The sequence below is a fragment of the Chrysemys picta genome, chromosome 6 (assembly GCF_011386835.1).
Source record: "Chrysemys picta bellii isolate R12L10 chromosome 6, ASM1138683v2, whole genome shotgun sequence".
Taxonomy (NCBI): Eukaryota; Metazoa; Chordata; order Testudines; family Emydidae; genus Chrysemys; species Chrysemys picta.
The window spans coordinates 34,125,764-34,140,459 of record NC_088796.1 but is presented as its reverse complement, the minus strand read 5'-3'; the positions used below and the strand labels follow the sequence as shown (position 1 = coordinate 34,140,459).

The following is a 14,696-nucleotide window of genomic DNA, read 5'->3' as shown; positions in this document are numbered from 1 at the left end:
TTTCTGCCATTGTGCTGCTCATTCACTTAGCTTTATTAGTTTATCAGAAAGATTGAGAGCAAACATTAAGTAAAATCAGGTATTTGTGTGTGTGGCTCCTCTTAGTGTGTGGTAAGTGGAGCTTTGGAGTGCTGGCTGGGATCAGGTGTTCCAGCAGCATGTGTGGAGAAGGGGTCATATGTGTCATTGAAAACAAACAAAAATACAATCAAAAGGAAACATATAAAACCAATATTGACTTAAGAAAAGTTTGAATTGTCTTTAGAGTCTGGGAAATCCATGCAGGAGTTTGGCCTTCCTGGGGTTTGGCTTGCATTGATTACTGTTATTACTATTATTGCTAAAATCTTGTTCTAAAGCTCTCTAAAATGTAGAAAATCGCATCTGAAATTTCAAAAAATTTCTGGGGGAGGAAATCTAGATTCTCCCATTTAAATATTGTTGCTTCCCTATTGTCTCTCCACAGCTTCCCCATTCTTGTTTGCATAGAATGGCACACCTGAGTGTAGCCAATGAGTCTCTCAAAGTTTTCTGCTTCTAATATAGTGAGAGACTTTCTGGAGGAAAGATGATTTAGGGGTTACGGGTGCTAGTCCAGAACTTGGGTGACTCAGGTTTAATTCCCTGACCTATCATAGACCACCTGTGTTAACTTGGGCAAGTCACTTAGTTTGCCTGGGCAAGTCGCTTAGCTTTAGTTCCCCATCTGTGAAATGGGGGTAATAGTTTTGGCCTACCTTGGAAGGATGTTGTGACGCTAAATATATTAGTGATTGCGAGATGCTCAGCTACTATATAAGAATCTAAGGGTATGTGTACACATACAGCGCTGCAGCGGCGCAGCTCCTATCTATTGATTTTATTTGGGCTAAATTTCCATTTTTTGAAGGGTGCTTGTTTGATTTGGAAAACCTCCGTACCTTGCCATTTCACCATGCTTTTTTTCTTTTTGCTTACTGTTTCCTTTTGTTTTTAGTGCTATACATATCTTCTCTGACTCTGTAGTTTCCATGCAGAGTTTAAGGATTTTAATTTCCTTATTTCAGGTACTTTGCAACTAGCATAATCACGTAAAAAATTCTCCCTGCTGAAAGTTAAATTTCTGAGTGCTAGATTTTGGTACTATCCCTCCCCACAAGGGTGTTAAACTTAATTATAATGTGGTTGCTATTACTTAGTTGGTCAATGATAGTTATACCTTGAACCAACACCTGCGTGCTACTTAGTACTATGATGAGAGTACCTGCTCCTCTTCTGTGCTCCAGAACTAGTTGATCCTGTCAAATTGTCCTGCAATGAAATGAATAGTAACTTCAGAGCAACCTGTTAAGAAGCAGGGCACAAACCCCAAATTAGTTGTGAGTTCCACACTTTAATTTCACAGGCCAATTTTCAAGTGACAACTCCTTTAGCACTATAAGAGCCTTAACATGTCACAGACAATCTCCTTGGGTACTCTTTAGTTTGCACCCAGGTAAACTCGGCTTTGTGGTAGATGGTCCCTTCCATCAAAAATCACAACAATATTCAAATTACTCCCAGTCCCAAAGGACCAGTCATTTATCCCAGGTCAGAAGCATTTTAGATCTCACACCAAAGACAATACTTGTAGCCAATCCTATAATAATCTACCTAAAGGTTTATTAACTAGGGAAACAAAATAAGAGAGTTATTCACAAGATTAAAGCAGATAAACATACACACATGCAAATGAGTTACAGTCATAAGTTTCAAAAAATAGTAGCTTCTATAGTAAGCAAGCTTTATATGTCCCTGAGAGCTAACCCAGCTTAACACTGGGGATCTCTTGCTTATTCCTAGAAAACCTTGCCCTCGAGAGTCCAAGCAACATAGACATACAGTTTCTTCTAGCCAGGGATTTTTATTATTTTTTATTATTATTATTATTTATTATTTATTTCTTTTCCCTCTTCTCTGAGCTGCCACTTCAGCTGATGGGAGGAATTAATTTGAACTTATCCTCTTCATGAGCGGGGAGAGCAACCAACAAAGTCCAGGCACTAATGGCCCCCCCACTTATAGGGAGCTTCTGGCACTTGCGCCCAGCCACCCCAAATGCTAGAGTCACACACCACCTATGTCGGTTGCATCCGACGAAGTGGGCATTCACCCACGAAAGCTTATGCTCCAATACATCTGTTAGTCTTAAAGGTGCCAAAGGACTCTCTGTTGCTTTTTACAGATCCAGACCAACACGGCTGCCCCTCTGATAATTAACACCACCTATGGGTTATAATCCATACAGCAACTTACAAGCATTCAATAAAGTCTAAACTAAGCACATTTTTACAACCTTAATACCTATTTTAACAACAGTAATATACATAGGTGAGCCTGACTAATTCCAGCTATGTTAGGGTTACCATATTTCCACAAACAAAAAAGAGGACACTGGGCGGGGGGGGGGGGAGCCCCGCCCTAGCCCCGCCCCGCCCCATCCACTCCCTCCCACTTCCCACCCCCTGACTGCTCCCCTCAGAACCCCAACCCCCCCTGCTTCTTGTCCCCTGACTGTCCCCTGCTGAGAACCCCTACCCTAACTGCCCCCCCCCCAGGACCCTACCTGTCCCCTGACTGCCCTGACCCTTATCCACTCGCATGGGTGGCAGGGTTGTAGAAATTTTGGTGGTGCCCAGAACCCCCCACCCAACCTGCCTAAGGCTCTGGGAGGGGGGTTGGGTGGGGGGAGGAGGTCTGGGGTGCAGGTCCTGGGCTGGGGATTAGGGTGCAGGAGGGGTGCAGGTTCTGGGATAGAGTTTGGGTGCTGGGTGCAGGCTCTGGGCTGGGGCAGGGGGTGGGTGTGCAGGAGGGGGTGAGGGGTGCAGGCTCTGGGATGGAGTTTGGGGGTGAGAGGCGGTGCAAAGGGAGGGGGTGCAGGCTTTAGGAGGAAGTTTGAGGGCAGGAGGGGGTGTGTGGGAAGAGGGAGGGGGATTGGGAGGGAGTTTGGGGATAGGAGGGGATGCAGGGGTGAGGGCTGTGGGTCTGGGGATGAGGGGTTCATGATGCAGGAGGGGGCTCAGGGATGGAGCAGAGGATTAGGGTGTGTGGGGATGAAGGCTTGGGGGTTTGGGGTGTTGGAGAGGCTCAGGGCTAGGGTGGAAGGGCAGGGTAAGGGCAGCCTGTCTTCCCATTAGTGGATGGGGGCACTAGGACCCGGGGGCAGCAGACAGCAGTTGTCTGCGTGTACTGCCAGAGCCAGCACAGCAGACAAGGGAGAGGCAGACAGGGATGGGGGACCCACGGAGGGGGGGATGCACGGAGGGGGTGGTGGCAGGTGGAGGCTGGGGACCCATCCAACAATCCCCCACTCCCTGACTGCCCCCCCCCCACTCCTCTTACCATTCTGGCTCCACGTGGGTCGGTTTGTGTGTTACACAGGACTACAGAGAGAGGGAGGGGGGAGCAAGGGAGGGCTCTGGCTGCTGGAGGCCAATGGGAGTGGGTCAATCGGCCTAGCCGCCCAATCAGCAGCCACACTCTGCATGGAAGGGAGGGAGGGAGGCGAGGGAGAAAAAACCCCCGGACATTTTAACCTTGTTACCAATTCCTCCCGGACGGCTATTTAGAGACGCAAAAGCCGGACATGTCCGGGGAAATACGGACGGATGGTAACCCTAAGCTATGTATTTGTCAATATCCAAGTGAAGCATGGGGACCTTGGCATAAGCTGGCACCTGATTTGCCAGTGTCACAGATCCACGAACCATTCATTTAAGGTGTTAAGAAATTGTGTCCTGAAGTGACCAGTTTATATGCGAGAAGTTGAAATGACCCATTATTGCTTTATTAGTTGTACTTACCTCTTTGGTCTCTCTTAGCATTGCACACCCAATGTTTTTCTCCTGATCTGGATGTCAGTAGTATGCTTTATATTCTGATGGCTTTGGAATTGTATACAGTGGTGCTGTATTGTCCTTTGGGGAAAATCTTGCTCCTTTAACGTGGATCTGGAGGACCTTGTTAGCAGTGGCACTGATGTGCAGGGCTGACGAGGGCAGGGGTGTGGGGGGAAAGCCGGTACAAATTACTGGAGCCCGTCGGTCCGGAAGGGGGCCTGGGGCCTGGCTTCCCCGGCTCCCCCCCCCCGACCCTTGTCGGCCCTGTTTAGCTGATCTGCCCTTGCTGGGGGGCCCGAAATTTTGTTTTCACCCGGGCCCAAACTCACTCTCGGCAGCCCTGTTGATGTGCACCCATATGCCAATAACATGGGAGTTCTGAGAGAGGTTGCGGGAGGAGCAGGGACAGAACACTTGGATTTGTGACCACCTGGATCCACTAGAAATTTCTCTTCATAGAGCAGAGGCACAGGCACTGCAGAGGCTGCAGTTGTGTTCAAAGAACAGCTGTGCTGCTATTCTGCAGATTTGCAGGTCTTGGGGAGAAAACTTCCTTCCAGGCAGCTCCCAGAGATATCCCCTGCACAACCTGCAGTTACATGGGCTACATGCTGGGAAGCAGGATTGCCCATATGCATTAACAGTGAAAAGCCTTTTCTAAGATATAAAGTGATATAAGTGCCAATACTATATTAAGTTACAAGATCTTGTGTCAGTCATTTGGATTGTTTGACAATCCATGAGTTTAATAACCATTTAACCTTCCTATCATATAATTATTACAGCTAAATTCTCTACTCTTTTAAATAGATGCCCGATTCAGGAAAGCCCACCTATTCAAGATTTAAAAGTTGCATTGTGAAGAAACTGACGTGCAGTGTCCCTGTTGCTAGTAGCCCTATCGTCACAAGATGGCAGCAGACACACGCAAGAAATCATGCCGAGCAAACTTTCACAGAGTGTCAGCCTATTAATCTCTTTCCAGCTGATGGATCTGAGCTAGTAAGGACTCCTGAGAAGATCTCAACAATCCCAGGTCAGTCTGCAGGTAGAAGAACAGCATGGAAACTGGATCACTCTGGAGATTCACAAGGGCCTCTAAAGCCCCCTGTTAATCTGCATCCAGCCAAAGCTGGTAGTGATCAAAAGTGGAAGGTTCAGTGTCCCACCTGAGATGTGTGTGTTGATGTCAGTCCAGTTCCTAGTGGATAAGTATTGCTATTAGAAAGACACGGTGAGCAAGGTAATATCTTCTATTGGACCAACTTGTGTTGTGAGAGAGACAAGCTTTCGAGCCACACAAAGCTTTTTCAGGTCTGGGAAAGGTACTCCCAGCATCACCGCAAAATGCAAAGTATTATCATTTGTATATAGCAGCATAGGTGTGCAGGAGCTTTAGAGGGAGAATAAAAGCACAGTGGAATTACACTACTCTTAAACTGGTGTAAAAGGAGAATCGGGCCCATGACCCCATCCTGTGGAATGTACAACCTAGCATAGATAAGGCATGTCATGCTGGTAATGCAGGAAGAGGTGACATCAGGGAAGGCAAAGGGAAAAAAAGAGCCAGATCCTTGTGTCCAGATAAGCTGTTTTCAGTGTAGGACCACTTTGGGCCCCTGGTCCTGGGGGGAGATGGGGGCTGAGTGCTCTAAGACGCACTGGTTTGTAACAGTACCTTGGGTAGTTTCACACCAGCTGAGATTGCCTGGGATGCTCCTGGTTTCTTGGTGGAGGAGATGATACTCCCTCACTACAAGTTGCAGGTTCAGACATCTGTCAGATCATTTCCTGGCCTGACTTGGCCCAACTCTGGCAGCCCGAGGTTGTGTGGTGTGTAGAGGGACTTGGGAGGAGACCCAGGCTTGTGTCTATCCTTGTGTGTGTTGGCAGAGAGGAGTTATGAGAGAGCACGCAGTGAACTGGCTGGACCTATGGTAGCTTTAACTGAGAACCTGAGGCTGTGTGGGTCAGGTGAGCTCAGTGCTGGCTCACTGAAATAACAACTATGAAAAGGGGGCACAGTTTCCTTGCCTCTTCTGGGGTGCCTGAGATTTGGTTCCCATATGCAACAATATCGAGGACAGATGGGGAAGTCGTTCACTCATTGCATGCACACAGTTGGCTGAGTTATAGGACAAAGTGAGATCCATATTTACCTGATTCAGGATGCAAATCATTAGACACCTAATAAAGGTTGCTCCTAAAAATAGAAAGTGGGTTGTCACCCTGTTCCTACCAGCCAAAGGCTGTTAGGGACATTTGCAATGTGTGCCACTTTCCTCTATTGAATGGAATGTCACAGTTGCTCAAGAGTGTGATCCTAACTCTCTAGTCTCTGGCTCACAAAGAAAGTATAAACCCTTAAACAAAAGGAGTTCTCCCTCCTTTAACTTTAATGGTAGGAGCTTGTTTTTATGATGCAGAAATCCCTGCGTTCCATTTCTGATGGTAATGGTGAAGTCGTGTGTAGCCATGGAATCCTTGCCAACATTCCTAGGAGACATTTCCTCTGGGGCTGAGTGCAGTGCCCTGCTCCTATCAGCCACGAAGCTTGGGATCAAGCTATCAGCATAACATTTGGATTCTCTGTGTCATAGTGCATTGTTCTACTGACAAAGCATCAGGCCAACCCTCAGGATTAGTGTTACCAAAGAATCTGCTCTATAATGGAAAGGAACAATACAAGCATTGGGCAAACGTACTAGTATTTTTTAAAGGAAATGTATCAATTAAAACCTTTTTTGCAGTATCCTTTCAGGTGCCTATCAAAAATTCTACCAACGAACCTTATATCATTACTAATGCCACAGCGAGGTGTCATGAGACAACTTACTTACAAGGAAGAAATAAAAGGAGAGCTGAAATTGCAAAGAAGAGGGTGAGTAATGTAACACTGCATATGTGCTGACAGGATTTATATTGAACCCTTTTCTGATATTTGCATTGTTAGTATATTTTGTTACCTTGTCCTCTTCCCAGAATCTCCTGCTTATTTTCTACCTTTCTAACATGTAAACTAGTGACAAGAACAGCGGGCTCCAGAGCAGCCTTCTAGATAAGTGTAATTAAAAATTGCTCTGTCACTTGTGGTTAACTTACATTCATGTGTCTCTGCTTCTCCAGACCGTAGAGAGACAAGGATGGTGAGGTAATATCTTCATTCAAAATTTTATTGAAAACTCACTTCTCCCATGAAGAACATAGTGCTGATCCATGTCAGTAAAAATTATCACATCATTAAACACAAACTACACTTTCTTCCTCTCTTCTATCTTAGTGCTATCTGCTTTGACTCTCAGTACAATCTTATGTTGTTCATTTACTCAGTCTGTAAGCTGTTTGGGTCAGTGACGGTGTGATGGCTGCCATCTTTGCTAATACACCAGGGATTGAACCGGGGATCTCCAGAGCTAAAAGCATGAGCTAAAGAGTCAAGGGTGTATAGCTAGGGGCTGAAGCAACTGCTTCTCCCTTTGGCTTGTACAGCACCATTCACATGGTCAATATTGTCACAGGGTAACTGGCCCTGAAGAGGTCAGGAACCCAGCCTACCTGTGATAGGCTCTGCTAAGGAGAATGAGCCAATGCAGATCCACCCTTGCCTAGGGTGGCAGGTAATTAGTTAAGGAACACCTGGGTCTAATTAGGGTCATGAGGGCTCAGTCAGGAGGTCCTGGAATACAAGAAGCTCCTGAGGAAAGGGACTTCTCAGGGGAGCTGGTTAGAGAGTTCACCAGGAAAGGAGACCTAATTAGGGTTGCCGCCTCTGAGGAACAAAAAACTGAGACTATAAAACTGGACAGCTCACAGCGTATACTGAGCACCCTTACAGATTTCCCAGGACATCTACCTCAAAAAAAAGGAACAATCCTGGGGAAGCCTGGAGGGGTGGTAACCTGAGACCTAGGGAAGGTGCTCCTAGGAGGAAGACATTCAAAAAGGGAAGCACTACAAGCATCAAGCCCTAGGAAGATCTTGTCCTGGAGCAAGGACAGCAGCAGGAGGTCCAGAGTGCAGAGGAACTATACTCTGCTCTGGAAAAGAGTTGCAGTAGCTTGATCGCTGGGGTGACCCTGAGCCCAGAGAAGAAACCCTTCTCCCAGGTCATGGCAAGAGGCCTGACTCCAGAGTGGGTCCTGGGTCAAGAGGACCAAACTGGTAAGGAGACTTGCTGGAGGAGATTGATGGACACAGGTGGGCACAGGTAGATTAAGACTAATTTAGCCCACTGGCTAGAATGTTTGGGGCAAAGACTTGCTTGTGTGTCTGCTTGACCTTTGGTTAAATAAATTAGACATCTGGAGGGGCACTGTTCACTACATAAAAGCTTTGTTGAACTCACTAAAGTCCATTAAGGGAAACTGACACAGGTACGTACCCACGGTTTGGCACTGGGCTACCAGAAAGTGCTCCAGGGTTGTGTCCACCTTAATAAATAATACATATAAAGAATAATGATGTGCCATTTTCGCAGTCTTTCTTGTGACCATAATCACACTTTAAGGACACAGCACAGTTGTTAACTCTGAATGTCTTTGCTTCTATTGGTTTGTGTCACATCATTAATATTATTTAAACATAAATGTTTAATTATAACGTGTATAGTGTGTCAGTCTTACCATATAAGTGACTGGGTGGGTAATGGATAACTGACCTGACAAGCTGCTGATTGGTATCCTCAACTGTTGCAGGTACCTTTTTATGATATAATAATACTACTTGTATAGCACTTTTCATCCTTAGATCTCAAAACACTTTACAAAGGTGGGTAAGCATCATGCTCTTCATCAGGGGCAGCTCCAGGCACCTGCCGGTCGCCGTGAGGGCAGCAGTCAGGCTACCTTCGGCGGTGTGCCTGTGGGAGGTCCGCCGGTCCCGCGGTTTCAGCGGCAATTTGGCGGCGGGTACGCCGAATCTGCGTTACCAGCGGACCTCCCACAGGCGTGCCGCCGAATCCGCGTTACCAGCGAACCTCCCGCAGGCGTGCCACCGAAAGCTGCCAGACTGCTGTGCTTGGGGTGGCAAAATACATAGAGCCGCCTCTGCTCTTCATTTTACAAATGGAGCTTTAATGCACAGAAAGGCGAAGTTACTTGCTTAGGATCACACTGCAAGTCAGTATCAGAATTTAAACTAGAACCCAGGGTGCTAGACTTCTAGTCCAGTAGCCCATCCTCTGGACCACACAGCCTCCTTCAGAGATGATGCCTAGAAGTTATTTATTATTTTTTGTATTACCGCAGTGCCTACAGGCTCCAGTCATGGACAAGGAGCGCAGGGGCTGTACAAACACAGAACACAAAGATAGCTCTTGCCTCAGAGAGCTTACACTCTAAGCTCAGGCAAGAGAAAACAGATGGAGACAGACAGGCTGATGGGAGAGCACAAGAAAATGAGACAATATTGGTCAGCATGATCGGCTCTGGTCTCAGCACACGAGCAGCTAAACTGTTGTCTAGTTTTTAGTAGGTGTCATGGCAAAGGAGAGTTAGTGTGGGTGTCTTTTATATTATACTGAAAGAAGAACAGAAAACAGTGGTCAGCTCTGACTAGAAATGTATGGGAAGATGCTCTAATAATTGTCTACAGGTATAGTAATGAATAAAGCTATGATTAAGTCACAGGTATTTTTAGTAAAAGTCATGGACAGGTCACGAGCAATAAACAAAAAATCACTGCCTATGACCTGTCCATGACATATATTAAAAATACCTATGATTAAATCTTGGGGGGGGGGAGCACTGGGGCTGCTGCTTGAGGGATGGCTGGGAGGGTGCTACTGGGGGGAGGCGCTCAGGGCCAGCGGTACCAGCTGCCCAGGCCAGTGGACTGCTCTGGCCAGCCAGGGACTGCTGCCCGGGACTGTCGGAGCAGCGGCTGCTGTGGCTGTCCCCCAGGCTACTCCAGCAGTGGCTGCTGTGGTTGTCCTGGGGGCCATCTGAGCAGCTGGCCCCGGAGCCGGCTGCTTGGGTGGCCCTGTGGTCAGCCACACTGGATGCTGCAGAAGTCCCGGAGGTTGCAGAAAGTCACGGAATCTGTGACTTCTGCAACCTCCGTGACAGAAACAGAGCCCTAGTAATGAATGACCATTTAATGTGATAGTGCTCATTCTGCCTGGTATCATAAGGGGGTGGTGCAGATCAAGAATGAAAGTCTCCTAGACATTCCAGTGAATGTGTGGTCCTTTTATGGTCCAAAAGACTATTTCCCCATGTATATAGTATGTTTTCCATATAAATGTCTGCACCAGTTTCAGAGACATTCAAATCCAAGTAATCTGATTAGCTTTTTGCCAAGTTGTCTGTATAAATCATTAATAAAATGCCTCTGAAAGAGGGCATGGTTTAGAACAGCCTCTGGGACATGCAAAGAAGAAATATTATTTTCCCAGTGATGTGTTTGTGAGACATTTCTTGTAATTATTAAAATAGGATTTAGAAGAAGAGTAACATTTGGTCCATTTGGAGAGATTGGATTTCATAAACATTGTTTAACTAACATGCTATTAATCAAGAGTGGTTGGTGAAAGCATCAACTATATTTCCACCTGTCTGAAAAAAAAATATTACAGACCAAACTGACATTTCTTTGACCTCATAAAAAGCCCACAGAGAAGCTGTCATAATACTATTCAACGCAATATGAATAAACGTTTTGGCCTCGTTACCATCACATATTAAGAAGAAATGTGTTGTTGTTAGGGATAGGTGAAGAGGTTAGGATCAAATAAAAACTGACTCGAGCCTTTGACCAAATCTTGACCATAATCCTAAAAAGGTCTTTTCTGAAGACTTAAAAAGTTCCAATAACAGTTCGCTTCCCCCCCCCTTACTTTCCATTATCATATGTTTAGCATTTTCTGGTTATATCTGAGACCCAACACAGGGCGTATCAGAAATCTCATTAAAGACCCTATTTCCATAAGATTAGCAGCCCTGATTTTCAGCACCAGGAGATTCAGATAGTTTTGACAAGGTTTGGATAAGCATCTGAACTTTTGGGTGGTAAGTAGATGTTCTATGGAGGGAGGATGGTGTTGAGATTAAGGCACATGGTTTGGAGATTAGAGATTGATATTCTACGCATCGCTTTGGTATAGACCCACTGCCTGACAGTAGCCAAGTAACTCAACCTCTTTGAACCTCAGTTCCCTCATCTGTAAAATGGGGATGATAATACAGGGATATTGTAAAGGTTAATTCTTGAGTGTTTGTAAAGTATGTTGAGTCCCTTAGATCAGTGGTTCTCAACCACGGGTCCGGGGCCCCCTAGGGGGCCTCAAGCAGGTTTCAAGGGGGCCTCCAAGCAGGGCCAGCATTAGACTTGCTGGGGCCCAGGGCAGAAAGCCAAAGCCCCACCACCTGGGGCTGAAGCCCAAGTTCCTGAGCCCTGCCACCTGGGGCTGAAGCTGAAGTCTGAACAATGTAGCTTTGTGGGGACCCCTGTGGCATTGGCCCCCAGGCAATTGCCCTGCTTGCTACCCCCTAATGCCGGCCCTGGCTTTTATATGCAGAAAATCAGTTACTGTGGCACAGGTGGACTGTGGAGTTTTTATAGCATGTTGGGGGGCCTCCGAAAGAAAAAGGTTGAGAACCTCTGCCTTAGATGGAAGGGGCAATGGAAGTGCACATAATGATGTCATGCATAATACTTCTAAATTCCTCCTCAATAATGTTTTCATTTGAATATATTTGTAGAAATGTCTTACCCAGCGGTTAATGTTCCAAGAGGGTGGATTCGACATCCCAGAAAATGACAGTATAAAGATCTGTGGAAACACTGAGTGTATTTGGAAAGGTATGATACTGGGACAGTGAATGCTAGTAATATATCTTGGCAATAAGGACAATATAGGATGTTACTTGGGCACCAAGAGGATTCTTTGATTATCATATGAGTCTTGTTTTATCTACTATTTATGAAATATGTTAATTTGTTTTGATGGTCTAGTTATTTCTATGCACCTCAAATTCTCAGCAGTTAGGTCCTGATCCAAACCCTTGTAATCAACGGGAGTCTTTTCATTGACTTCAATGGGCTTTAGATCCGGCCCTTAGTACCGAACTACACAGATATAATTTGGAGAATTTTTTCCGATCAGCTGAATGCTCCATTGCTACTGACTTTAATTATGAGTCAAAGCAACAAAAATCTCTCTCAAGAGTTTTTTTAGACTAGCTGGATAGAAAGATTTCTTCTTCTCTGTGGTTTCTGCTTCACTAAGGCCTGGTCTACACTAGGCGTTTATGTCGAAGTTAGCGCCGTTAAATCGAATTAACCCTGCACCCGTCCACACTGCGATGCTATTTAGTTCGACATAGAGGTCTCTTTAATTCGACTTCTGTACTCCTCCCCGACGAGGGGAGTAGCGCTAAATTCGACATGGCCATGTCGAATTAGGCTAGGTGTGGATGGAAATTGACGCTAATAGCTCCGGGAGCTATCCCACAGTGCACCACTCTGTTGACGCTCTGGACAGCAGTGCGAGCTCGGATGCTCTGACCAGCCACACAGGAAAAGCCCCGGGAAAATTTGAATTTGAATTCCTTTTCCTGTCTGGCCAGTTTGAATCTCATTTCCTGTCTGGACATCGTGGCGAGCACAGCAGCACTGGCAACGATGCAGAGCTCTCCAGCAGTGATGGCCATGCAGTCTGTGAATAGAAAGAGAGCCCCAGCATGGACTGATCGTGAAGTCTTGGATCTCATCGCTGTGTGGGGCGATGAGTCCGTGCTTTCCGAGCTGCGATCCAAAAGAAGGAATGCAAAGATCTACGAGAAGATCTCTAAAGACATGGCAGAGAGAGGATACAGCCGGGATGCAACGCAGTGCCGCGTGAAAATCAAGGAGCTGAGACAAGGCTACCAGAAGACCAAAGAGGCAAACGGACGCTCCGGATCCCATCCCCAGACATCCCGTTTCTACGAGGCACTGCATTCCATCCTCGGTGCTGCCGCCACCACTACCCCACCAGTGACCGTGGACTCTGAGGATGGGATACTGTCCACGGCCGGTTCCTCAGACATGTTAGGGGACGGGGAAGATGAGGAAGGAGATGAGGAGGGCGAGGCAGTTGGCAGCTCTCACAACGCTGATTTCCCCGACAGCCAGGATCTCTTCATCACCCTTACAGAGATCCCCTACGAAGCGTCCCCAGCCATTACCCCGGACACAGAATCTGGTGAAGGATCAGCCAGTAAGTGTTGTAAACATCTAAACATTTATTTTTAACAAAACAGGAATATTAACAATTAAAAGAATGGGTTGTTCATGATTAGTGTGCCCTAGGCGCTTAACGGTTTAGTAAGGGGCAGTGCAAGTTTTGAAAAGAAATCTAGCAATGTCCGGTTTTCAGTGATTGTCCTGCACAAGCCGCTCTACTGTGTATTCCCTGCTACTGCAGCTACAGTAAAATGCGGTCTATATGTGCGGGGATAGAGCAGTAATCCTCCTGGGACATCTCGATGAAGCTCTCCTGGAGGTAACTTGAAAGCCGTTGCATGAGGTTCTTGGGGAGAGCGGCCTTATTGGGTCCTCCGAAGTACGACACGTTGCCGCGCCACGAGATTATCAGGTACTCGGGGATCATTGCTCTGCACAGCAGGGCGGCATACGGCCCTGGTCTTTGGAGGCTTTCCCGGAGCATTCTCTCTTTGTCGCTCTCGGAGATCCTCATCAGGGTGATGTCGGCCATGGTGACCTGCTTTTAATTAGGTAGGGGAATGTTAGTGTTGGGACTGCTTTCCCGTTCCTTTACAGAACTGTCACCGCTGGTTTGCAGCCACGCGGTGGAGGCGGGAGAGGGGCAGCCGAAAGGGATCATTCCCGGGGACAGCCGCGAGGGGGTGGGACAGGGGCAGAGTTCCCGCTTGCCGGATTGCTGGCAGCAGGGACTGACATTGATTTAAATGTGAAATGAGGCCAGTGGTAATATAAAAGTTTTAAACTGCCACAAGTGTACGGCTTACCATGTCTGCCTGCAACAGAAATTCCGTTGTGCTGCCTCGCTTCTCAAATGTGCTGTTCAAGACCCCAGGCACAGAATGCGAAGGCCGAGAATTCGACCTTGTGCTGAGTGCGCATGTGAAAGGTGCTGTGCATGGTCTTGTTCACAGAGAAAGACTATGTTCTTTGTTCACAACTACATTTATCTTTCAGAGGAATTCACTCCCTTTTTCCCATTTCCACAGCCCCGTCTGCGACTGTCTCACAACCTAGCCTGGAATCACACTCCCAGAGGCTAGCGCGGATTAGGCGTAGGAAGAAGAGGACACGGGAGGACATGTTCTCTGAGCTTATGGCCTCTTCCCAAGCCCAGGCAGCACAGCAGACCCAGTGGCGGGAGAACTTGACCCGAATGCACCAAGCCAACATGGATCGGGAGGAGAGGTGGCGGCAGGAAGACCAGCAGGCGACTCAAACGCTGCTTGGACTACTGAGGGAGCAAACGGACACGCTCCGGCGCCTTGTGGATGTTCTGCAGGAACGGAGGCAGGAGGACAGAGCCCCGCTGCAGTCCATCTCTAACCGCCCTCCCCCGCCACCAAGTCCCATACCCACCTCACCCAAAGTGCAAAGAAGGAGAGGCGGCAGAGTCCCTGCTAACTCTCACTCCACCCCTGCAGAGAGCTCTAGTAGCAGAAGGCTCTCATTTCCCAAAATTTGAAAAGTTCTTTCCTTCCCGCCTGACACAAGCCCACGTCCAAGTTTCACCTCCCAATGCCATGTGTAGTTGATAATAAAAAATTCGTTTCTGTTAACTACTGTTTCAATCATGTTCTTTTGGAGGAGGAGGGGAAAGGGGGTTGGAAATTGGACAGGACAGTCTCCTTTGGC

The 14,696-nt window shown here is 47.1% G+C and overlaps 2 protein-coding genes across 3 annotated transcripts in view; both read left to right on the top strand.

Annotated features, from left to right (window-relative positions):
• The window catches only part of CDC20B (cell division cycle 20B), a 59,163-nt gene that overhangs the window by 20,046 nt on the left and 24,421 nt on the right, over window positions 1-14,696 (top strand). For both annotated transcript variants that reach the window (XM_065598921.1, XM_065598920.1), the window contains exons 3-5: window positions 4,668-4,893; window positions 6,608-6,738; window positions 11,558-11,657. In XM_065598921.1, the coding sequence (XP_065454993.1) occupies window positions 4,668-4,893; window positions 6,608-6,738; window positions 11,558-11,657 (457 nt within the window). The remainder of the gene's footprint in view (window positions 1-4,667; window positions 4,894-6,607; window positions 6,739-11,557; window positions 11,658-14,696) is intronic.
• LOC135984240 (uncharacterized) lies at window positions 12,079-14,620 on the top strand. Its single transcript, XM_065598918.1, has 2 exons — window positions 12,079-13,056; window positions 14,051-14,620. The coding sequence occupies exons 1-2, from the start codon at window positions 12,480-12,482 to the stop codon at window positions 14,524-14,526; spliced, it is 1,053 nt and encodes a 350-aa protein (XP_065454990.1). The 5' UTR covers window positions 12,079-12,479; the 3' UTR covers window positions 14,527-14,620.